Genomic DNA, 26,168 nt, shown 5'->3' with positions numbered 1-26,168 from the left:
AATGAAATAATTTATACTGCGTAAGTTATATGATAATACCATTATAGACACACAAACAAGAAATGAAATAATTTATACTGCGTAAGTTATATGATAATACCATTATAGACACACAAACAAGAAATGAAATAATTTATACTGCGTAAGTTATATGATAATACCATTATAGACACACAAACAAGAAATGAAATAATTTATACTGCGTAAGTTATATGATAATACCATTATAGACACACAAACAAGAAATGAAATAATTTATACTGCGTAAGTTATATGATAATACCATTATAGACACACAAACAAGAAATGAAATAATTTATACTGCGTAAGTTATATGATAATACCATTATAGACACACATACAAGAAATGAAATAATTTATACTGCGTAAGTTATATGATAATACCATTATAGACACACAAACAAGAAATGAAATAATTTATACTGCGTAAGTTATATGATAATACCATTATAGACACACAAACAAGAAATGAAATAATTTATACTGCGTAAGTTATATGATAATACCATTATACACAAACAATGTTACTTTGAAGACAAAAAAATATTATTATTATTATAGTCATATGTACCTTTATTATAGTCATATGTACCTTTCAATGCACCTGCATAACAATCACTTGGAGTAAACAGAATTGTACAAATTTAAGACTTTTTTATGTAATTGTTTTTGCTTCACCTTGGGGAAGATAAGGAGGCTTGCTCTCAGGGTACTGGAATCTTGCTGAATCCCTCAATGATATACTAAATTTAACTGTTTTATTATACTGATACAAACATTTAAACCAGATTAATTAAAACTTAATACAGTGTTTAAAACCTGGATCTGCAGGACCTACTTGTTGTCATTTGCTACGGTAACCATAAACGGACTTTTATATGGGGACCAATAATTAACTCATAATGCAATTCCATTTCAGAGTGAATATTCATGAATCCATTCAGAACACACCAGACCTTTCCATAAGATAAAAAGAAACTGCTAAGTGTTCCGAATAGGTGTGTATCAATTCATCAGATTGATGCATCATTTTGTTGGGAATCCATCATATTTTACAGTGATTTACAGGGAATCAGCAAAATATATGTTGATTTACATTTATACAGTAAAACTCGAATATAGTAAACACAGATATAGCGAAATTACGGTTATAGTGAAGTGAAAACGATTTCCCCGGCAAATTCTTTATATATTCTATATAAAAATCTGTGTCTATAACAAACACGGATATAGCGAATTTACGGATATAGCGAAGTAAATTCCTATCCCCTTGAATTAAAAATGAACGTAAAAATCACCTTTTATAACGAATTGATTTTTTTTTCATTTTAAACTCTTTGTGATTTTTAACAATCGTTTTCCATTGACATAAAGGATCGATCCACACTTATTACAAAATTTGTGTTTGTATTTTTTCAAAAAATGTTATTAACGCAAAACAATACTTACACATACGTTTAGGAAATATATTGTTGGTATTGTTTACTATTCTCGTTAATTAAATTTGAAGTTTGATTGCATTTATGTTATCGTACACTCCTTTATTTGTGTAAAGCAACAAGTAAATGACAATTGCAATAGACTGTACATGTACGTATTGCGCAAAATATTGTTGACATTTCTCTCTCGACATGTTCTTGCATGACTTAATAATCCATCAAGATAAATTATCATATATAAATCAATGTGTATATTTTTTGTATAAAAATATTTCTTCTCGAAAACACATAGGCTTCATTTCTCTTAAAGACAATACAAACGCAAGTATATCCATTGATGCTTTCTTATAGAACTGATATACATGTAGAATAAATAAGTTTTATAATAAATTCGTTATATTTGAATTATGAATTCACTATAAACGTATAGCGAATTACGCTTATAACGAATTTTTATAGAGGGTTCCCAGAAATTCGCTATATCAGAGTTTTACTGTATAGTGAAAAATTTGTAGAAGTATATTAATCGATTTGAGATAGATATGATCTGGGTCACTAAAAATTTGTTCATGATGCCTTTTCAAAATGGAGGCTATTATATGGCCCATATCCTAGCTCCCTTCTCCTTTACAGCATTACACCATAGGATATAGCTTTTAACATTTTCGTCTAAAAGTGTTATTTATGGTTTTAAAAATCAGTTCAAGAATTTCAAATGTTAAGAAATTGTGCAATATTTTTTCACTGGCAGGTAATTTTGCTATCCAGCAACAGAAAGCATTTTACCAGTAGAGAGGATGCAAGTAATGCAGTCACATCCCTCTGTGGAAAATAAAGCCAATATTGTACTGGAAACAAAATCTTTCCTCTGATTTTCAATATTAGATGTATTTTGATTGTTTCATGTCTTTCCTTAACCTCTACAGTTTTTGGATTAAAACCTTGGACAGTCCAGAGATTTGCATTCCTTGTCCAAAGTATTCACTACTTCTGAGAAGTCCTAGTTACAGGCCTGCAGTGTAACCTAGCTAAATCCAAGTTTTGGGTTATTTCATTTCATGGTTTGTAAGTTTGATTCAATCCCAGAATTCCCTTGACACTAGAACTTCTTCCTGTGTATTCAGGCAACTGAAATTAAAGAAGTCTGCTGTTCAAATTGATTTATTTTGTCAGCTATTATGCAGAACCTCTCTCGGTCATCAGCACAATTCAATTTCTCAGATTGAAATGTTCAAACATTTATGAAGTTACATTTTGAAGCAATACAATTTGAACACAAAAAAAACGAATTTTTGAAAAATATTTTCAAAGTGTTTCAATATATACCCCCAGACAAAATGTTTGATACGAGATCAATTTTATGGCAGTATGCAGTCTTGTGTATGGAGTGCACTCTTCCTATGTAATTTGCATACTCTCCTGAGAATTACAACTTGTAATAGATAAACAATTCCTTCCCAGAAAACTTCAGAACAGCTAAATGTTTGAATTTTATAATTTATTAAAAACTTACATAAAAATAAGAAGCGATTGAGAGATGCATTGCAATATTAGAATCTTATGGATAAGATGATATGTAATGGTTCTAAAATGCGCATTTGAAGAGTTGTTTTAATTACAGGTGCATGTAATTGATTCAGTTGTAGATGTTGACATCAGAAGTCAAGATGCAATTTTATTTTTCTTGAGTGACTATAGATCTATTTTGTTGTAGTGGAGTGGATTTATAGGGAAAATATACTGGTTGTACTAAGGCAACTTTGGTGAGTTGAATTCCATAGTTCATATAGCACCACATCATTTCAAATACAAAACATTCAAGAGACTCGGCTTTGATTTTTTTATACATGCGATGGTTAGATATTTGAAATGTGTGATCAAGATGAGCAGTTATACCATGTCAAAAGCTTCAGTAGTTGATAGTTAGTGCTACTGTTGCACTCATTACAATGGCGATACTCTCATCCTAGTAAATAAGATTTCTCAGAGGATTGTACTGCTGTATCAAATTTTGACACTTTGTCAATGCATATTATGTATTGAAGATCAAAGGGAGATGTTCTTTTGATTAATGTGATCATGAATGATTTATGACGAGCTGTATAAGAGACAGAAAGGGTCTTACCAGATACTAAGGAGGTTGTATCAGCCACTGCTCTGATGCATGCAATGGTTGTCCCACTGCTATATATTGAATGGAATTTAGAATTTATGTTCTACAACTCAAGTCAGAATTTTAACTAAATTGATGCTTTTATCCTCTATTTTAAAAATTTTGGGAGATAAATGCTTCTTTGCAATCTTAGCATTTCTTATCTATAATAACATTCAAATTTTATCTTGGCTGGGGAGGATATTAGGCCTTCTGTTTATAGCCCTTTATTGTGTTTGAAAGCTGCTTAACAGTGTTCATATTCTGAGGAAAAAAGTAATTAAATTAATCTGATACATGCATTTCATAAGTTTTACAAGTTACGCAATTATTGAATGAAAATCACCATATTCCTAGGATAAGCCTAAAAATGTCTTTTTCTTATTTGCATTGTAATCACTTTGCATATTATCTCATATTACTATGACATCGGACATAGTGGTCCTTAATAAAGCAATTTACTTAAACTCATTTCTGCTCGCTCGTGCAAGTCATGATTAAAAATTGAATTGGAAGGCTGCGACAATAATTAGTGTTGCTAAATGTTTAACATATTGATTGTCACTTGATGCATCTGTTTAAAACCCACCCCTAGCTGCCTTTCTGATAATTAAGTCATTGAATTTTTATTTGAGAAATGTGATTTTATGAGGGATTTCAAGTTTTGAATGGCATTATCAAATTGTGGGGTCTGAGAATGTCAACCCAAAGAGTATTGTTGAATTTCTATGACAGATGAAGTGAAAAATTACGGTTAATATAACTTGACGGCCATGTGTAGAGGGATAAGATACTAAGTACCAATGACAGCTGCCTGAAGTTAATGGTAAGGAATAAAGTAAACACTGCAGGAGTATCTGTGACAGGACTTCTAAATCACTTTCCCATGCAAAACTGCATCAGATGTCATATTCTTCTGGGGCCATAAGACAAAAGATGTTGCCTGAACCAAGAAATGTGAATGAATCTTATTTCTATACACGTAATGTTGTCTCCCCTTCACAACAGTAAGAAGATTTGTCTTGGTATGGAGTATATTATCTCCCTGCCTTGAATAAAAGCATTGAATGCTGTCTGGCTGCAATTAAAATAAATTTACTTCAGGGAATATTGAGGCTGATAAAGGATGTATTGGTGAAATTCATTTTCTTGTGAATCATCAGAGTAGACTATGATTGGAGATTCTCACTAAGAAGGGCTGGACCACATAAGTGTATGCTGGAATCAAAATGGTCTTTGACGTTACACTGTGATCAAGTGCATATTCAACCAATGGGCGTCCTACGTTATGTCCTCTCCACTGCTTTCTCATTTCGGAACTTTTTTTTTTAGTTTTTTTGTCTTGATGGCTTGTCATTATTGATGTTTTTGCACAGCAGTAATACATGCCCTTGATTTTATCTAAAGTATATTAAGAAAACTTTCGAATGGCGTATTCATGATTTTAGACCTGTTTCCGAAGTTAAGAGATTAAATCTCTTGTCAGCTTGAAGAAAGTCAGCCGCTGATTGATGGGCCTGTATATTGACTAATCAAAATTCATGAAGAAATATATGGACACATTCCTATGAAGATCTTTCCTTTTATGGTTTGGATTACTTAAAAAAGGTTTCTTCCTTAGAGGGGAAATTGCATGTGAAATGGGATTCATACAGCAATTATGACTGAAAATGGAGTAGTGTTCAACAGGTTTCAGATACAGTGACTTTTTAGTCAAACTATACTGAAATCAAGGGAAGTGGGGGAAAATTTCATAGAGAAGTGAATTAAAATGCTTAAAGAGAATAAATTGTTTTGCAAGAGTGCTATGATGTTTCACACATCAGACCACGGGCACACAAATGCAAATATGACTCATCGGCGCAGAAACCGAACAAGAAAATTTAACTTGAATATGTCTTGGTATGGGACTTTGTATAAACGAATCAAAGGATCTCAAAAAACGTGGACTCTACATCATAATCCTTTGCATGGTAAGTTTCCCGATGATTGTCCATGTTTTGTTTCATCAAGATTTTGCTTAAAAACATGCATCAGAAGAATCAATTTTATTAATTCTCAACCTTTATTTTTTTGAAAATTTAAATTCAATTAAAAGAATTCTTTACATTTTAAGGTATAAAGTTTCCTTTTATAAAAGTATTGTTACCCATTCTGTTAATCTAAATTCTGCAGTTTTACATTAGCCCGTGTAAGTATAGGTATATTTTCTAATTATTACTTTAATAAGTTGCTTAAAGATTTCTTGATTTATTTAAAAAAAAATGAAAAATTTACATTGACAATACATCTTCAGAGAATTTATCAGAGAAAAATCCGTTAGATAAGGTTTACTATGAAGAGATGAACAGGACAGTAAAATGTAATTAGGGACAGCATGGATCACTAGATGATAATAATTGGACTGGAAAGAAAATAAGATTGAAACCCCGCTGACCATCTCCATTAAGCAATTATGATACTAGATGCTTCAACTTGTACATATACTCAGAAATTAAAACTTATAACATTTTAGACAGTTTACTTGTCACTACCACAGAAATTAAAGGAAAATTGCAATAAGTGATTTTAGACCTATTAATTTAAGCACCAGACTGGGTCAATATTATTTTATACTCCCAGTCTTAACATTTTTAACCGAGTTGATATTCTATGCTGATCACATTTTGACTAAGTAAACATTCTTTACCTTAAGATTCACAATTTGACTAAGTAAACATTCTTTACCTAGATTCACATTTTGACTGAGTAAACATTCTTTACTCAGACTCACATTTTGACTGAGTAAACATTCTTTACCTAGATTCACATTTTGACTGAGTAAACATTCTTTATCCAGACTCACATTTTGACTGAGTAAACATTCTTTATTCAGACTCACATTTTGACTGAGTAAACATTCTTTATTCAGACTCTCATTTTGACTGAGTAAACATTCTTTACCTAGATTCACATTTTGACTGAGTAAACATTCTTTATCCAGACTCACATTTTGACTGAGTAAACATTCTTAATCCAGACTCACATTTTGACTGAGTATACATTCTTTATCCAGACTCACATTTTGACTGAGTAAACATTCTTTACCTAGAATGGGCCTCCGTGGCCGAGTGGTGAGAGCATCGTGCTCAAAATCACATGGCCTCTCACCTCTGTAGGCGCAGGTTCGAATCCCGCTCACGCCGGTTAGTGAGAAAGTTTCCCAGTTTACTTTCGAAAGGTCGGTGGTCTCTTCCCAGGTACGTTGTATCTGGGTTCTCTCTTCCACCAATAAAAACTGGGCGCCACCATATAACTGAAAAATTGTTGAGTGTGGCGGAAAACATCAATCAATCTTTACCTAGACTTAAAATTTTATTGAGTAAACATTCTTTACCCAGACTCACATTTTGGCTGAGTAAACATTCAATACCTACCGTATATACTCGCCTATAGGTCGGTCCGCCTATAAGTCGGTTGTATTTTTTGAGGTTATTTTGTAGGAATTTGCCATTGACCCGCTTATAAGTCGGTACAAATTTTTGTCAGAATCGGTTGACAATTTCAAGTCAATGCTCTAGTGTTTTTACCTATGTTTCAAAAAATATTTTGAAAAATTAATAATGAGGTGCTCATTATCCAAGTCATGTCTGTTTGGGGTTTAAACACAACCCTTAATCTATTATGGACCATGATCCCTTGTTTACCTAAGCAATTATGGTCTCCTAATTACCAGTGGTGGACACTGTGTTTACTTAGTGGCATGCACCTTGTGAAAACTGTTATTGTGGGATTCTGGTATAATTCATTGTATCAACAATAGAGTTTTTAAGAGTCAAGAATGATGATCTAAATCATCTGTTAACAATATTCAAAAATTGTCTCCCAAAAATCTGACTTATAGGCGAGTATATACAGTAGACTCAAATTTTGACTGAGTAAATATTCTATACCTAGACTCACATTTATTTTTTTCTGAAAAGTACATGTAAAACACAAATATCCATTTTATCTTTTATTACCATTGATGTTTAAGAATCAGTTGTAGTATGAAAATCCAGGAATTTATTTTCAAAACCCTTTTTATGATTTCATCGTAGATCTATATACTTTATGTAGTGAGAGTGCATTGTGATTTGTCAGTCAACAATGTACTAGAATTAATTGATTGGGTACAAATGATGAAATAGATAACTTGTCTGCCTTTTAGGGTAGACATGATCAAAAACAAGTAATTTGAAATTGAAGTGTTATTGATATGAACTGGATTCTAATCAACTGATGAATAATAGATCTGTACCTGCCTTAAAAGACATAGGAGACACTATTTAACACATTTCAAACTGCTATACATGTATCAAATATGGCACTAGTAAATCTGTATATACATGAAAATAGTATTAAGATATTTTTTTTAAATGACTTGAGGTTTCTCCCACATATTCCAAATTGCTTGAATGATATGTATGTTATCATTTTCACACTCAAATGTTAATATGGTAATTTGTTAGATATTTGATGTCATGAATAGATGAAGCGGTCAGGATGACCCGCATACATTTTTTCTGCTACTCCGGGTAAATATTTCTTAATCTGCAAGGAGAGAATATTGATATATAAACAAAACAAATAAATTAAATGCTTTGTTAACATGTCTTTTAGATAAGCAATCCAACTACCAAACAACAAAATATGATGATGCTAACTAAAATTCACTGAGGGAAGATGAAAGACCTTTTATATATGCACCAATAGGTATCTGCACACTCAAAACAGTGAAACATTTGATTTTTAATTTGGCATCAAAATACTACATGTATGTTTGTTTTCATACATAGTAAAATTTCCAGAACCTAATTGAGCTTCGTTGACAGAAAACGAGGGCTATAGTTAGGTCAGCGTAGGGCTACAAAATCTAGGTGTCTAAATTACTTTCGGTCAGAGATTTGATTCTATCCAGTTCTTAAACATTTGTAGATGCTGAATACATTTATCATGGGAATGTAGATTACCGGTAGTTTGATCCTGAATTCTTTTGTCTTCCATCATGACGAAGTGATAAACTTGTCACGACAGATGAAAAGTTTTCTTGGAGTGGTTACTGAAAAAACAACAACGATAAAACAATAATTAGTCGGCTATAATTTTCTGCTATCATCGATGTTGTAGATTTAGATCTTTTATGTGCAGATTCCAGAATTGATGCTGGGAACATTTCCTAATAGACTACATCCTTTTTTCAGCCCCTTTTTTGTCCAATCTGCAATTAGTCAGTATCAGGATTAAATGTCTGGCTAAGCTTTGGCATCAGGTGAATTCTGGTCTCTTTTTCTGGAGGGTAATTAGACAAACCTGATGGATTCAGAAATCCAGAGAGAAAAGTCGGTCTTCAGTTCATTCCACAGAGGATAATCCAGGTTTAAAATTGAAGTTTATTGTCGAGAGATTATCGAATTTTACAATCCTTTTATAACATTTTGTCTGGTCTTAATTATAGATAAAGTGTAAATAAGGATTCCCTTGGAAGTTTTCAAGGAAGATTTTTCACGCAGATTACTGGCCAAGAGGGGATAATGAATCGAATGTTAGGGTTTACTGCAGAAATCAAAATTATGAAGAAAAGTAGCGTAAATAGTGAAATACAGTTTTCACAATATTTGATTAATGATATTGATAGATAATGCAAAGTATTTTGAACCGTAAATGTATTTCTAAAGGAAAGAGTGATGTAATACATATATTAAAAAGAATAGTTAATTCTTTGTTGGGAAGACGAGATGGTGTTGGTTTGTTCTAAGACAAATTTTCTATCCCACACTGTATAATTTCATTCTTTGCACTAGAATGTTGATTTTTTTATAAGTATAAATTTATTATATCCAGTAAATGTATTATGCTTCAATTGAATTGGATTAACAGTATGAATTGTTGAATGATTAGGTGTGCATTAATGCTTGGTACTGTTGAAGATGGTTTAAGAGTGAAATTGTGTAGATGCTTGGTTTTACCTCCCATTTGAGAATTTGAAAGCGTAAATAATTTGTCTAATTTATCAGCCGTTGGTATACTAAACTGACTATATCAAGAATAATTTGTTTCAATTAGTCCATACATGAATTAAGCATAAAATTATTATTTATTATCTCTTTCACACAAGTGATACATTTATCAAAGATTATCGATTTTTGTTTGAGCTATTTCATTATCAAATACTCATGAAGCTTACTGAATGTGTGTTTCCCTGCAGTTAGGGTGTTTGTATGATGTCTGGTAATCATCCTTTAGGCAATATATCTATATGAATGCAGCGATAAGCAATTGTACCTATACCGCATATGTACAAAAATCTTACCATGCGTAAAAGTTCAACAAAATTAAGGGTCCAACACCTATTGGGAAATTTAGAAATTGCGTATTACATAACATTCAAGCATGTCAAAATATATTATTATATTGGATATGTGTAAAACAAATAAAAAAGGTGTCAGAATAAAGGAGTACTTCATGACAGTAATTATATTAGATTTCAAGATGAAGTTGTTATGCTATCAGTGTGGAGATTGTAGTTCATATAATAGTCAGAAAGACTGCATGATGAAATAATGTCAGAATGGCACATGTTCTAACCATGCCAGAGAATTGCTGGTGAAAGGGTGTGTTATGTACCCAGAGTAGAGGGTAAATTACTAGACTTATTGTTAAAGTACATGCAGTGTTTTACTGGTGTAAATGTGTAATGTTACACTTGGAGAAGAGTATTTTATTACTGTTTGAGTAAAAAAAAATTATTAGTGTCTGAGTGAGTGTTTTTAGCTCACCCGAGTTGAAGGCTCGATCAAGTGAGCTTTTCTGATCAAAACTGTCTGTGGTTTGTCATTGGCGTTGTTGTAAAGTTTTCACATTTTCATCATACTCTTCAGAACCACTTGGACAATTTCAACCAAACTTGGCACAAATCATCCTTGCATGGGTGAAGGGGAATCAATTTTGTTCAAATGATGGGCAATGCCCTTCTCCATTGGGAGATAATGGCAAAAATGCACTGACAAATTGTTTTTAAAATTCTCCAGAACCAGCAGGCCATTTTCAATCAAACTTTAGGTGAAGGGGATTCAAATTTATTCTAATGAAAGACCATGCCCCCTTCAAGGGGGAGATAATTACAAAAATAGGGTGGGCTCATTTAAAAATCTTTTCAAGAACTGCAGTAAATGGGCCAGAAAAGTTGAAATTTACATTGAAGCTTCCTGACATATAGTGCAGATTCAAGTAAAAATCATGGCCCCTAGGGATAGGGTAGGGCCACAATAAGGAATCAAAGTTTTACTTGCAAACTTTAAAATCTTCTTCTGAAGGACCATGGGTCCAGACAAGTCCAAATTTACATGGCAGCTTCCTGACACAGTACAGATTAAAAATCATGGACCCCAGGGTTAGGTTGGGGCAATAATAGGGGAAAATCTTTATTATTATATGGACCAAGCTGACTCAGGTGAGCAATGTGGCCCATGGACCTTTTGTATTAGTGTCAGAATAGAATGTTGAATTGGTGTTGTAAGGATTTTTATTTTTTTGTTGTGTTAGAGTGAATGTTGCAAAACATTAATGTCAGTGTGAACATTTTCGGATTGTAATGTTGTAGTACTGTAATGTTACAGTGAATGTTGTAAGACTAATATTTCATGGAAAAATTAAAACTGTTAACAGACTGAAAAATTGATAGTGTGGGAATGTGATCTGCATGGATAAGGAAGGATTAGGCACAAAATGATTTTATTAGGAAATACCTAAAAACAATCGATCCTGATACAAAGCTTTATACATTGTAATGCTTTTGTCCTGACTATATAATGCAGCTGAAAGTGTTGTATGGGTGTAGATCTTACTTGATGGATTAAAGAAATTAAATTTGCATAAAGTAATGAAAGTTATATGAGAAATTTCACATTTTATTTCAATCAATTTGCTATTAAGTATTCATTTATAACAATAATTGCTCTCTAGTAGTTTCAAGCTCTTAAAAACTTCATGAGCAATGCAGCTATACAAATATTAAGTAGGACTTGGGATGGGGATAGTTGACAAATGCGCTACCTCACTAACTGATTACAATCAGTGTAATGCAGACTGAATGCGGAAGTAGCACCCTGATGACTTACGAAATTATAATCTGATTAAGATGTAGTTAACTTCATCGTTATTGTGCAATAAGTAGTCGGGTGAAATAAAAGCAATTGCACCTTGTTTTATTATGTTGCTTATTATTAGCTCTGTACCTGTTGACTTTATTGACTCTATATTGATTATGTACCCCGAGTCCAAATTTGGATACTATTAGTTTATTCAAACAAACTGATGTGAAACTAGATAAACACCATAAAGTTTTTTAAGTACTGTACACGCATTATAAAATATTATCTAAAAGTATAAGACTTTAAAAGGCATCCATTTCAATTAAATTCAAAATGCAGGACTCTACTTTAGATAAGATAAGGAATGCACTTTTATAACTGATACCTGTACCAATATGTTTTAGTGATGTTGTAAATAGTTCTCAGTGCCTTAAGCTCCAGTGTTTGATAGCACGGATTTGATTCATTTCGTTCTCAGAAAGATCAAATCTCCTAGAACCAGAGATTTCCAGCTTCATGAGCAGAACGAAATTACTCTTGGTCATAGTAGAAATCACCATGGCCAGCACATTTTGGTCTCATCTTGTTATCAAATGGTTCAGTCCTAATTGTGGTGGATGACTTGGGATAGTGTTGTTTTGTGGAGAATCTCAGTGGTTGTCCTAGATCAATGTTCGGTTTTTTGCTGATTTTCTGATTTGTATCAACTGATAGATGCTCTGGGGTCGTATTTTAATGGCCGTTTGCTGGACGTCCCCATCAGTGACATTTCTGCTTCATTTCTTTTCCCCCATTGCATGACAATAGAATTATTAAATAACAGAAAATGTGAAGTGTATCGTTTGAAGACTTTAAATGCATGGAATTGCAACTGTACCCTTGCAGATGATATCTAGCATTAAATGTCAAAAAGAAAAAGCTTGTCAGGATGCAACTGGTGATCAAAGACCTTGCTAGTGATTTTATAACATACATGTACAGTGAATGGAGAGATTTGATTGATGGTTCCATGTATTAGTATGGTGACCCACTTGTGTGGGCAGATAGAAAAGTGCATCAAAAATATTCCTTCAAGTTCTGAAAGAACACTTACTTTCAAATAGGAAAACAATTGATTAATTTATAAATCAATAATATTACATAAAGTTTTTTTCATGAATAAAACCATTTACTGTACACTTCTCTGTTCAATCCACATTTCTTAATCAGCATTGAAATGAGATAAGATTTCTCAAGATATTAGATGAGTGACCCCTGAATAGTACCCAGATTAATCAGTGTCTAAAAGTAATATGAAGGGTCATGAGTCCTTATCCATGAATGAAAGGTGATGAATAAAAGATTCAATGTCACTGGTGTCTTTTTTTGTGTACACTTTTTCCAACCTTTAATTCTCACCCACTGATCCAGATCACAAACATACTGATCCAGATACTGAATTAGTGATCTTTTAGACTTACACTGTCACAAACACACTGATCCAGATCTTTTAAACTTACACCATGACAAACACACTGATCCAGATCTCTTAGACTTACACCATGACAAACACACTGATCCAGATCTCTTAAACTTACACCATGACAAACACACTGATCCAGATCTCTTAGACTTATACCATGACAAACACACTGATCCAGATCTCTTAAACTTACACCATGACAAACACACTGATCCAGATCTCTTAAACTTATACCATGACAAACACACTGATCCAGATCTCTTAAACTTACATCATGACAAACACACTGATCCAGATCTCTTAAACTTACATCATGACAAACACACTGATCCAGATCTCTTAGACTTATACCATGACAAACACACTGATCCAGACACGGAATAAGTGGTTACTGATTCAGACACTGAATTTGTAGTCACTAAGACTTGCACTGAGGTAGTGGTCTTTCAGACTCTGTGTGATTATTAAAATGAACAGTGAGGAAACAATTAAAGCTGATTATTGATGGTTTTTACAAAAGGATGGCTACAACTTTGCCTCAAGGTTGAAATGTTTGTTGGAGTAGAAAGTTAACTACAGAACTTGTTCCCATTGTTTAGAGAGAGAACTGCATTCAATCCGATGTTCATTATAATTTTTATGGTGAAATATTGGGGAAATTGAAAATTTACATTTAACATCATTTGATTTGAGATTCAAATCAATGCGGAAAGGATGTATAAATCGAAGCGGACGCAGTATTTTAGTTGAAGTAAACACTAGAATCTTGTGAGAAAATTAATGATTGGATGTAATTACTGCTGGCATTGGATAGCTGTCAGGTTCCCAATTCGCTGGTGAACTACAAAACTTGAGACTTCCTAGAGAAGTCATCTAATTTATTTGTAGAGGTATTTGACCGCTGGCAATGATCCTTGTAAATATCAATTATTTTGCAATATCATTTCAGATTCCAGTTTTGGGTGTTTATGAGTTAGTTAATTGTTAGTATGAATGTAAAGCTAAGATAAAAATTTCCCCTATAAACGTATTCTTATGATCCTGAACTGGAGTTGATTTTCCCACTATAAACGTATTCTTATGAGCCTGAACTGGAGTTGGTTTTTCCCCTATAAACGTATTCTTATGAGCCTGAACTGGAGTTGGTTTTTCCATTATAAACGTATTCTTATGAGCCTGAACTGGAGTTGGTTTTTCCCCTATAAACGTATTCTTATGAGCCTGAACTGGAGTTGGTTTTTCCATTATAAACGTATTCTTATGAGCCTGAACTGGAGTTGGTATTTTTTATGCTGGTTTTCTGGACTCAGTTGCACTGAAGGTCTTAATTTCTTAATTAGATGTTAATTGTCAGTTAAACTTCCTACAATCCTGGTGACTGCCCCACCCTCACCCCCTCCCCATAATAATGTCAAGAAAATCGCACTTCATTGTATATATTTACATTATTAACACCATCTGAACTGACTGTAGAATGCAATTTTTGGAACTGAAATAAAAGATGTACTTTTTGTATAGAAAGTAATGCTGGATAACATTGTCTACTTCAGACCCAGAGAACACATTTTTAAGTTTTTCCAATCCAAACTACCAATTTGAAGATCAGTTGAGAATGAAATCCAGTAAACTCCGCAAAGATGCTTATCACAATGACAGTAACATCTACGACGAAGAGGACGTTACATCTATATCTCTGTTAGACAATAAATCGGTGTCAGAAAAATACTCTAACAATGGGGAGAAACAACGTCTGCTGGACGAATTGTCGGCAGACAGCTCATCAGAAGAGGAAGAAGAGAGTGAATGTGAAAACAAAGACCTGAAAGAAAATACTTGGAAAAACAAGAAAAATCTAATGGAGAAAGGAGACAGGATGTCACAGGAAGTGAGTGCAGGGACTGGCAAGAAATACACTGGCTTCCTGGATTACTACTCCATGCTGGAGAGTAAAGCCAAGGAAAAGTCCCAGTCCGTATCGTCTGACCTGGATCTGGAACTGGAGTGGAGTGGAATTACGTCCCCGGTCAGCCAGACCAAAGTCAAGTTAGTATCCCAGCAGTTCATCAGTTTTGGTCAGTGCAGGTTTATAGCATTGTTCATTTGTACAAAAGGTTGGAATTTTAAGATACTATTATTATGCCCCCCTCTGAAAAAAGAAGGGGCATATAGTTTTGCATCTGTCTTTCTGTCGTTCTGTAGACCAAGTCTTGTGCATTCAATATCTAAATAACCCTTAGCTTGATAGTTACCAAACTTGGTACAGTGGTTCCTGATGCCTATTGATCTTGAGGTCACAAGGTCAAAGGTCACAACCACTCTGGGCATAGGAAGATATTGTTTGCTCAATATCTTGAGAACCTATTGCTTGACAGACATCGAACTTGATACACTGGTACATCCTAAGGAATAGACAACCCCTATTGATTTTAAGGTCACAATGTACTTGGGACATAAGAAAATATTTTTTGGTTACTAATCTTGTGAACCCTTTGATGACAGACATCAAGCTTGGTATAGTGGTACACCCTAAAGAGTAGATGACTCTCTCTCTCTCTCTCTCTCTCTCTCTCTCTCTCTCTCTCTCTCTCTCTCTCTCTCTCTCTCCTCCCCCCCCCCAAATGGTTTTCAAGTCACAAGATCAAAGGTCATAACTCGAATGACTGGTTGTTTGGAAATGTCAGTATTTTGAGAGATCAAACTTTGTATTGTGGTTACCCTTATTTTTCATTATCATTACAGACATTCTGAATTTAAACTTTATCTTTTTCAATATTGCCACACGGGGTACATATGTTTCTAAAATATTTCTTGTTTTGTTTATAGCTAAAATGTTATGATTTTGTCACTGAATGTATTAATAATTTGTAGGTTTGACATAAACTCGCCTGACAGTGGTATTCATTCAGACGCCAGGTCAGATGATGGGTCACATGTTCATGGACCAATCAACGATGACATCTACTCAGTGGTCAATAAGTCATCAGAACCGGAAAACTCCGAAGAAACAACACCTACCGGGGTAATAATGAGCTTCAATATGAGCTGTCAACTTCAAATTATTGTTGTTTTATGGAGATTAATTTTTATAAAAAGGTGGTAATTTTTTAGATCATTCAATTTATCTCAATACTTTGACAACACACATTGATTTCTTTCTGATTCACCCATGAAATAAAATAATGATAGGTTGGGAATTCTAACCTTGGTTGATTGTAACAGAAATAAGATAGAGGTAGATTAAATATTCTAACCTAGGTCAATTGTAACATGAATGAAATAGTGGTAGATTAAATATTCTGACCTTGGTGGATTGTAACAGAAATAAGATAATGTTAGATTGAATATTCTGACCTTGGTGGATTGTAACAGAAATAAGATAACTGCAGGTTGAGTATTTTGACCTTGGTTGTGTGGAACAGTAAACCTCTTCCTACAGTATCATAAAAAGCATATTCTTTTGTCATTGCTAACAGTGAAAAAGACTGATCCCAGACAAAGATTATGTGCAGTCTGAGGATGTCAAATGCATTATATATCACTAGTTATTTTAGAATGGCAGATTTTTCATATGAGATCCTGATGGATCCACACACGCTGTGTGGCAGTGCTGACTTAAAGCGAACTCGAGCTCGTTCTGTGTAGTCAGTGGCTATGATCATTATAAAGTCAGGAAAGGAAGTGCGACAAATACAGAGAGTAACAGAGTTTCTTTGATATAGACCATTCCTCTGATCAGAATTCTAGATCTAGTTATCCCACAAGCAACGTTCATCAAAATGCTTCTCCACTTGGTCATGCAATGAGAGTCCCAGTGTCTTGAGATGCTCTTGATCTACAGCATTTGAGGATTATTTATTAGCACAAAATGAAGATCCACAGCCTACAGTTTACTGCAATCGTGTAATTAGAACGCTCTCTAGTGTCTCCTCAGATATTGATCCAAGGAACTAACCGGTCTGATGTCGCAGTGATTAACTGTTGCTTTCGATGACAGAGTGTTGCAGTAGTTTTGAGATTCTTGTTTGTCACACTATAATTTTTCTTCTTCCTTTTTTCAATGCACTGCACAAACATCTTCACAGACCAAATCAAAAGAGTCCTCTTAAAAATTAAAAAGAAAAAAAACCACATGAAGTTCTAATCTATCATCTGATTGGTTAAAGCTTTCGTGTTGACCTTATGTAGGATGCACCAGAGGAAGAAGGGCTGCCACCTGGGTGGGAGAAGTGTGAAGATGAAGAGGGGGCATACTATTGGCACATCAAAAGTGGCACCATCCAGAGGGAGCCACCATCTCCAGCACCACCTGATGTCAAACAAACCACACTCAGGTCACTGTCGGTCAAGAGCAATTCCGTATGTATTGTTTATTAGTCTGTATTGGTGTATTATATTGTGATCTGATTCAAAAGAGATTCACTGCGGGTGAGACCGGTCGACAGGGGATGCTTACTCCTCCTAGGTACCTTATCCCACCTCTGGTATATCCAGGGGTCCGTGTTTGCCCAACTCTTAATTTTGTATTCCTTATAGGAGTTATGAGATTGATCACTGTTCGTTATCTTCACCTTTTCATACTACAGACAATCAGGCTGCAAAAGTTTGGTTTGACTGTAAAAGTAATTTCTTTTGTAGAATAAGTTTATTTTATTCCCATCAAAAATTGTACAACATTCCAGTCCTCAGTTTTTTATTTGAGTTTGGTGATTTTTTGATAACAGGATGCAGTATTTACATGTATTTTTATTTTGGCAGAGCTCTGACTCCACCACTCAAGGATCCGTGCCCTCCAGTCCTTCTAGTATATCCTCTAATACAGACGAACCCCTGAAGGCATTTGAAGGTCATGCCCTACAGTATGCTGCAAACACACTGCAAAAAATGTGAGTAATCTTACCAAACAATTTGTATGGGTGTCCTATTCAACAGTAGAAGATGCTCTGTTACTAATTCAGGCCCAGCGTCAGTCATTTATAAATAGAAAAGTTAGCACTGACCTCCGTGTTTGGATAAAGGTCCACTCTGTTGTTATTCAGGTGATGCAATTATGATGTTAAATCTACCGCTTTGCAGCCAGTTTTTTAAAAAATACTTTTTTTTTCCTGCTTAGTTCCTCAAACCAGGAGAGACATCCAGAATCAAAGGAAGTCAAACCCCATGAGAAGCCAGTTCGTTTTGCTGTTCAGTCCTTGGGCTGGGTTAGGATAGCTGAGGAAGATCTGACCCCTGAGAGAAGCAGTCGAGCTGTCAATAAATGCATTGTCGATTTGTCTTTTGGCAGGAATGATATCAATGATGTAGTCGGTCGATGGGGGGATGTAAGTTTCTTGAATATTATTTGATAATATCCAACATGTCCAATTTAGCAAATCCACTAGAGATTCTTTGAAAATGGTTATTGTGTACTCTGAAGCAATTTGATTTAATGCATAAGTTTTAAGTGTAGAATATTCCTAATAATTCTTATCATGCAAACAAAACAGTGTAATGAGATGGATGTTTTAAATCCCATGTCCTGATAATCTGTAGGGTAAGGATCTGTATATAGATGTTTAGATTACGTGTCCTGATAATCTGTAGGGTAAGGATCTGTATATAGATGTTTAGATTACGTGTCCTGATAATCTGTAGGGTAAGGATCTGTATATAGATGTTTGGATTACGTGTCCTGATAATCTGTAGGGTAGGGATCTGTATATAGATGTTTAGATTACGTGTCCTGATAATCTGTAGGGTAGGGATCTGTATATAGATGTTTGGATTACGTGTCCTGATAATCTGTAGGGTAGGGATCTGTATATAGATGTTTAGATTACGTGTCCTGATAATCTGTAGGGTAGGGATCTGTATATAGATGTTTGGATTACATGTCCTGATAATCTGTAGGGTAGGGATCTGTATATAGATGTTTAGATTACGTGTCCTGATAATCTGTGGGGTAGGGATCTGTATATAGATGTTTATATTACGTGTCATGATAATCTGTAGGGTAGGGATCTGTATATAGATGTTTGGATTACATGTCCTGATAATCTGTAGGGTAGGGATCTGTATATAGATGTTTAGATTACATGTCCTGATAATCTGTAGGGTAAGGATCTGTATATGGACCTAGACCAGGACAGCCTGAGGTTGATGGACACACAGGACTTCACAATCCTTAATTCTCAGCCTATTCAGTCCATTAGGGTCTGGGGAGTTGGCCGTGACAATGGACGGTATGTATGGAAACAGAAAAAGAGATCCAATTATGTAATATTTGTACTATTGTATATTTTGAAAAATTTATTTTAAACAATCAGTATTAATTTAAAATGAACATGACAAAAAACATTTGAATTTGAAATAATTTCACCAAGATACTAATGTTATTTCATTCCTTTCTTGCAAACACAGGGAGAGGTAATGTGTTAATATTAAAATGTATACATGTACTTATATATATATAGGTAATTAGGTACCAGTCTCTCTATGAGTCAGACATGGGTTGAATCATGCATAGAAAAAACACACCATTTCTCTATTTCGCTTTGGAGAGTTCACTTCCCTAACCATCAAACCAGGATTTATGTATCAATAGACAGCCAGTAACAAGAGGTATTCAAGCTGTTCAATGGAAAAAAAACACTGTAATTACAGACCTGGAGAAGTTATTGTTCTTGAATGCTCAAAATTTTTGTTGTTGATTTCTACAGAACTTTTTTCACTGGCAAATTTTCAAACCTCTGGAGAAATTGAAAAAAAGAAGTTTTGTCATGTTAGTATACCACTGAGTGTGAGGAATCAATAGATGTCTAAAACCGGTGGTTTTTTGTTGATTTTGCCAGATTCTTACAGAGATTGGTACTTTTAAAATGTTGCTACAGCAGGCACTCTCTTGAGAAATTAGACGAATTTGTGGCCTCTCAATCTATGCAGCTTTGAAATGATGAAAATAATGTTCATGTAGTACACACTGTCTGAGGGATAGATGTTGTCATACCTGCACGATGTCAACATGAATTGTCATATTGCTGGTTCATATGCAAGTTACTGTGGCTCTTAGTGTTGATTGAAACTTAATCCTACAGTCCCTGAAACGTTCTACTATCCCACTTGAACGTTGAACGCACGGAGAGCGAACGGGAAAATGGTAAAGTAGAACGTTTCAGGGACTGTATGAGCCATTTATCGTAAAATTGTAAATTTTTGTAAGGTTTGATTATGTTGTTTTCATGGCATGGACAAAGCCTCAAACTTAATCCTCCACAGAGAGGGGACTCTGATATATGATAAGGAAAAAAAATAACTCTTTAATCACAAAATTAAGTGTCCTTGAACATGCTTACTTTTTGTCAAGCTACAAAAATAAATGATTCTACAGTAAATGCGTGAACAATGAATGCTTTAACTTGACAGAGATTTCGCCTACGTTGCTCGTGATAAAGCAACAAGGAAGCACATGTGTCATGTGTTCCGCTGTGACACCCCAGCCAGACACATTGCTAACACACTCAGAGACATCTGTAAGAAAATCATGTTGGAACGACATTTGGAACAAAATGCTGTGGTCCAGCGCCTCAGTCGACCCACTGACCTCCCAAACCTGGACAAATCTAACGGGCAGACAAATGGACAGAAGCTATCCTTTCAGAGTCTGTACAGCAGTAAGTGACATGTTCTGGATCTTCTGTTTAGCTAAACTATCTTCTGTATAGCTACACTAGTCTGGATGTCTTCTGTATAGCTACACTAGTCTGGATGTCTTCTGTATAGCTACACTAGTCTGGATGTTTTCTGTATAGCTACACTAGTCTGGATCTTCTGTATAGCTACACTAGTCTGGATGTCTTCTGTATAGCTACACTAGTCTGGATGTCTTCTGTATAGCTACACTAGTCTGGATGTTTTCTGTATAGCTACACTAGTCTGGATCTTCTGTATAGCTACACTAGTCTGGATGTCTTCTGTATAGCTACACTAGTCTGGATGTCTTCAGTGTAGCTACACTAGTCTGGATGTCTTCTGTATAGCTACACTAGTCAGGATCTTCAGTGTAGCTACACTAATCTGGATGTCTTCTGTATAGCTACACTAGTCTGGATCTTCAGTGTAGCTACACTAGTCTGGATGTCTTCTGTATAGCTACACTAGTCTGGATGTCTTCAGTGTAGCTACACTAGTCTGGATGTCTTCTGTATAGCTACACTAGTCTGGATCTTCAGTGTAGCTACACTAGTCTGGATGTCTTCTGTATAGCTACACTAGTCTGGATGTCTTCTGTGTAGCTACACTAGTCTGGATGTCTTCATTGTAGTTACACTAGTCTGGATCTTCAGTGTAGCTACACTAGTCTGGATATCTTCTGTGTAGCTACACTAGTCTGGCTGTCTTCAGTGTAGCTACACTAGTCTGGATGTCTTCTGTGTAGCTACACTAGTCTGGATGTCTTCTGTGTAGCTACACTAGTCTGGATGTCTTCTGTATAGCTACACTAGTCTGGATCTTCAGTGTAGCTACACTAGTCTGGATGTCTTCTGTATAGCTACACTAGTCTGGATCTTCAGTGTAGCTACACTAGTCTGGATGTCTTCTGTATAGCTACACTAGTCTGGATGTCTTCAGTGTAGCTACACTAGTCTGGATGTCTTCTGTATAGCTACACTAGTCTGGATCTTCAGTGTAGCTACACTAGTCTGGATGTCTTCTGTATAGCTACACTAGTCTGGATGTCTTCTGTGTAGCTACACTAGTCTGGATGTCTTCATTGTAGTTACACTAGTCTGGATCTTCAGTGTAGCTACACTAGTCTGGATATCTTCTGTGTAGCTACACTAGTCTGGCTGTCTTCAGTGTAGCTACAGTAGTATGGATGTCTTCTGTGTAGCTACACTAGTCTGGATATCTTCTGTGTAGCTACACTAGTCTGGCTGTCTTCAGTGTAGCTACACTAGTCTGGATGTCTTCTGTGTAGCTACACTAGTCTGGATGTCTTCTGTGTAGCTACACTAGTCTGGATGTCTTCTGTATAGCTACACTAGTCTGGATCTTCAGTGTAGCTACACTAGTCTGGATGTCTTCTGTATAGCTACACTAGTCTGGATCTTCAGTGTAGCTACACTAGTCTGGATGTCTTTTGTGTAGTTACACTAATCTGGATGTCTTCTAATGCATACTAGCTTCACTAGTCAGGCTGTCTTATAATGCATAAGTGGGCCTCAAGAAAATCGCCTGTGCCTCCCCGTAAGCTATTGTGGGACCACAAAAGGGATTCAAAGTCTTACAGTTAAATTATATTTTATGTGCAAGATTAAGACTATAGGAATTAATTTTTTTGTTCTGCCTCAGGAACAACTGTAATTCAGCCAAATGATGATCTCCTCATGTAGAATAGATTCAGTGTTGTATATAAACCTTTTCCTTCTCATGTGGGCAAAGGGTAGAGCCACGATAAGGGTGACATAATGGCTTACATGGGAATTGTTTAAAACTATTTTCATCAGCAACGGTTTTTTACAGTGTGGAAAAATAGCATTAAAAGAGTATATATAGGTAGAATCGATTGAAATTTGTTTGAATTTTGATCCCTGAGTGAATATAAAATAGAGTTCCAAAGATCTCGTGGAAACCTGTAGAATCTTTCCAAAAGCTACAAAGTGGTTAAAATTGTCAAAGTAATGTAATGCAAGCATCTTGATATGTTTGGGCCACTTTTAAGGTATATGGACAAGGAGTTGACCCTTATGGTCCATGAGTCTCTTGTTAGTCCCCTACCAATGAAGTTGAAGGGGACTTTAGGTTTGCACTCCGTCCGTCCGTCTGTCAGTCCAGTTTTCCACATGTTTTTTCTCTGTTCTTGCAGATATTTATTTGATATTTGGTACGTTGCTTTGCCATAACAGGTTACAGATCAAGTTTGAATTTTGTCTCGGTCCGTTGATTTTTCACTTAGTTATGGCCCCTGGACTTAGAAAAATAGCATGAATTATCAGTTTTCCAGACTTTTTTTGGTTGTGCTTGCAGATATTCATCCGATATTTGGTACATTGCTTTGCCATAACAAGTTACAGATCAAGTTCGAATTTTGTCTTGGTCTGCTGATTTTTATACGCCCGTCTTAAGACGGGACGTATTATGGTATGGCGTTCATGTCCGTCCGTCTGTTAGCTTTTTCGTGTCCGACCCGTAACTTAAATACTACAAGGCCTAGAAACATCAAACTTTGTCTGTAGATACATCTTGGGTAGAAGGTGTGTTGCACATTAAAACCAGGTCACTGTGACTTTTCATTAAGAAGATATCCGTCTGTCCGTCCGTCTGTTAGCTTTTTCGTGTCCGACCCGTAACTTAAATACTACAAGGCCTAGAATCATCAAACTTTGTCTGTAGATACATCTTGGGTAGAAGGTGTGTCGCACATTAAAACCAGGTCACTGTGACTTTTCATTAAGAAGATATCCGTCTGTCCGTCCGTCTGTTAGCTTTTTCGTGTCCGACCCGTAACTTAAATACTACAAGGCCTAGAATCATCAAACTTTGTCTGTAGATACATCTTGGGTAGAAGGTGTGTCGCACATTAAAACCAGGTCACTGTGACTTTTCGTTAAGAAGATATGGCCATATATGGCAAAAACTTGTTCGGCTCATAACTTGAAAACCATTAGACCCAGAATCACCAAAATTGGTCAACTAATGCATCTTAGGTAGAAGGTGTGTCGCATCCTACTTTAAGGTCACTGTGACATTTAATTAAGGTGATTATAAAAAAAATGTTTTAATGGGTACAATCTATACTGTTAACAATATGTGACGGGTGTATCATGTGCCGTGTCGGTGCACTTTATTCATTAAGTTATGGCCCTTGGACTTAGAAAAATAGCATGAATTATCATTTTTCCAGACCTTTTTTGGTTGTGCATGCAGATATTCATTTGATATTTGGTACATTGCTTTGCCATAACAAGTTACAGATCAAGTTTGAATTTCATCTCGGTCCGTTGATTGTTCATTAAGTTATGGCCCTTGGACGTAGAAAAATAGCATGAATTGTTAGTTTACATCCAAGTTTCTTATCTCTGTAGATAAGAGTACTACACTCATTAAAACTTCTAGCATAGTAATACAACAATATAGCTTAATTATTCATGATCACCTGCATGTCACAGTTTATTGACTTGGTTAAAGACCTAAACCTAATTATAAATTCGTCTTTTTCCTGGTCTAGTCTCTACTCGAGTAGTAGTTGATTTCCAACCATTCCTATCCTGGTTCCCCAATTTTTCCTTTTACCATAACCTACATAATGAACTTTGAATATTGTTGTGGTACAGTAATTTTTGCAACTGGTAGGGGACTATGTATTGCCATGCAATACTCTCAGAATGTTTGTTCTCATTAAGATGATATATGGTGACAATTTATTTTTTAAAAATTCAGTATTTCAAAATAGTTTATTCAATATAAGGTATTGCACTAATATAATGTACTTCATACTTAAAAATAGCAAGAAAAATTAATTATTCATCTAAGTATGCATTAGAACATGTAGAATATACCCATGAAATTATTAAACAAGTAATTTTTGTGGTCTATTCTCAACATGATATTGAAATGGAAATATCATTCTAAAACTAAAACCAGAAACAGAAAACTAATATAATTTAATTTCACTCGTAAAATGAAATTTGATTGGTTTATTTTATCAGCATCCTTTATATCTGTTTATTGTATAAAGTAAGTTGCAGTGAAATTGCACTACATGACATCCTAAGAATGGTATCAATATATTTGGTTCCTGTTTGCATTTTGTTGCTACAGCAAATATTGCTCCACATCATATCAGATTCATATTTTCTTTAGAATTACTCATCAAATGACATCAGACGCAATTTTTTGTATTAGATTTTAAGGATTGAAAGTAATTTCTAATCATTTTAAACAATATAAAGTAAGTTTGGATATTTTATGTTTTTTTCATTAACTGCTTACAGTTTATAATGCATAAACTACCTTGACTTACTTTATATTATATAGAATGAGTAGAAATTACTTACATTTCTTATACAAAATTTTGTTTATCTAAATTGAATAAAACGATGGATGCATGGCCTCTTGATTACAGGCAAACCATCTGAGATTCCTATTGATAAAGAAACACTTGAACTAAAAATATGTCAACATTTGTATTCCATGTAATCATTTTTGTAATGAATATTGATATATCTTTTGAAGGTATTTCATTTCCAACCCCAATGGAAGAACCAAAGAAGATCATTCGTTGTCATTATCTGGGCCGGGAGATGGTCTCGAAGCCCACAGGTAAAATCCATGAGAAGAGAATTCAGTACTTAACATGGGCATCTTAGAATGTAATAGTACATTGTAGTCTCTGAATTCTTCAGAAGACAAAGTTGTACAGTGTAGTCTTTTATTCTGCTCTGTAATTGATATCTAAACTAATGCTGATAATTTTTTTTTAAAAACTGTAGAATTAATTTGCTTATACTGTTTTTGTGTTGTAGGGACTGACACGCTTAACAGTGCCATAGAGTCTTTATATAGTCGTATTCCCCCAGAAAAATGGATCTTTGTGGATGTGGCTATAGCCCCCTCTACTCTCACCATTACAGAGCACGGGGTAAAACATCTAGTTGTTGTCTAGGTATTATTTCTTCCAGATTTCACTATTGCTTGGAACAACAACAAAAAAACACCTCTGATTTGTTTGTTTTTACAGAAACCAGAGAATAAGGTGGATGATTGCCGTATCCGCTTTTTGTCGTTCATGGGAATAGCTATGGAGAATTCCAAGTAAGTGCATGTACACAAGCATTTGTTTGAAGGAACAGGGAGTTCAAAGAGAGATAACTATGTGGTGGATTCTGTTACAGATTGGGTGGTTTCATCATGCATGGAGCGGAGGATCAATATTATGCCCACGTGTTTCACTGCGAACCTTCAGCAGGACCTATGTGTAAAACTATAGAGGCTGCTTGTAAGGTAGG

At 34.9% G+C, this 26,168-nt stretch overlaps 1 protein-coding gene and 1 long non-coding RNA gene across 5 annotated transcripts in view; one reads left to right on the top strand and one right to left on the bottom strand.

The window, feature by feature from the left end:
• The window catches only part of LOC125679591 (protein Fe65 homolog), an 80,710-nt gene that overhangs the window by 45,517 nt on the left and 9,025 nt on the right, over window positions 1-26,168 (top strand). For 2 of the 4 annotated variants that reach the window (XM_056155895.1, XM_056155894.1), the window contains exons 1-12: window positions 4,112-5,585; window positions 14,736-15,228; window positions 16,054-16,204; window positions 17,371-17,541; window positions 17,941-18,068; window positions 18,296-18,503; window positions 19,276-19,403; window positions 20,584-20,831; window positions 25,396-25,482; window positions 25,686-25,801; window positions 25,901-25,974; window positions 26,055-26,163. In XM_056155895.1, the coding sequence (XP_056011870.1) occupies window positions 5,384-5,585; window positions 14,736-15,228; window positions 16,054-16,204; window positions 17,371-17,541; window positions 17,941-18,068; window positions 18,296-18,503; window positions 19,276-19,403; window positions 20,584-20,831; window positions 25,396-25,482; window positions 25,686-25,801; window positions 25,901-25,974; window positions 26,055-26,163 (2,115 nt within the window). In that variant the 5' untranslated portion in view covers window positions 4,112-5,383. Of the gene's footprint in view, window positions 1-2,963; window positions 3,224-4,111; window positions 5,586-14,735; window positions 15,229-16,053; window positions 16,205-17,370; window positions 17,542-17,940; window positions 18,069-18,295; window positions 18,504-19,275; window positions 19,404-20,583; window positions 20,832-25,395; window positions 25,483-25,685; window positions 25,802-25,900; window positions 25,975-26,054; window positions 26,164-26,168 lie in introns of those variants that run through there. The other 2 variants (XM_056155897.1, XM_056155896.1) reach the window with 2 other exon arrangements.
• LOC130052042 (uncharacterized) lies at window positions 2,415-3,623 on the bottom strand. Its single transcript, XR_008800384.1, has 2 exons — window positions 3,586-3,623; window positions 2,415-2,588 (listed from the first exon to the last, which is right to left on the bottom strand). It is a non-coding gene; the product is annotated as an uncharacterized LOC130052042 (long non-coding RNA).

Source organism: Ostrea edulis, chromosome 2 (genome assembly GCF_947568905.1).
Source record: "Ostrea edulis chromosome 2, xbOstEdul1.1, whole genome shotgun sequence".
NCBI lineage: Eukaryota > Metazoa > Mollusca > Bivalvia > Ostreida > Ostreidae > Ostrea > Ostrea edulis.
This window is presented reverse-complemented; position numbering and strand designations above follow the sequence as displayed.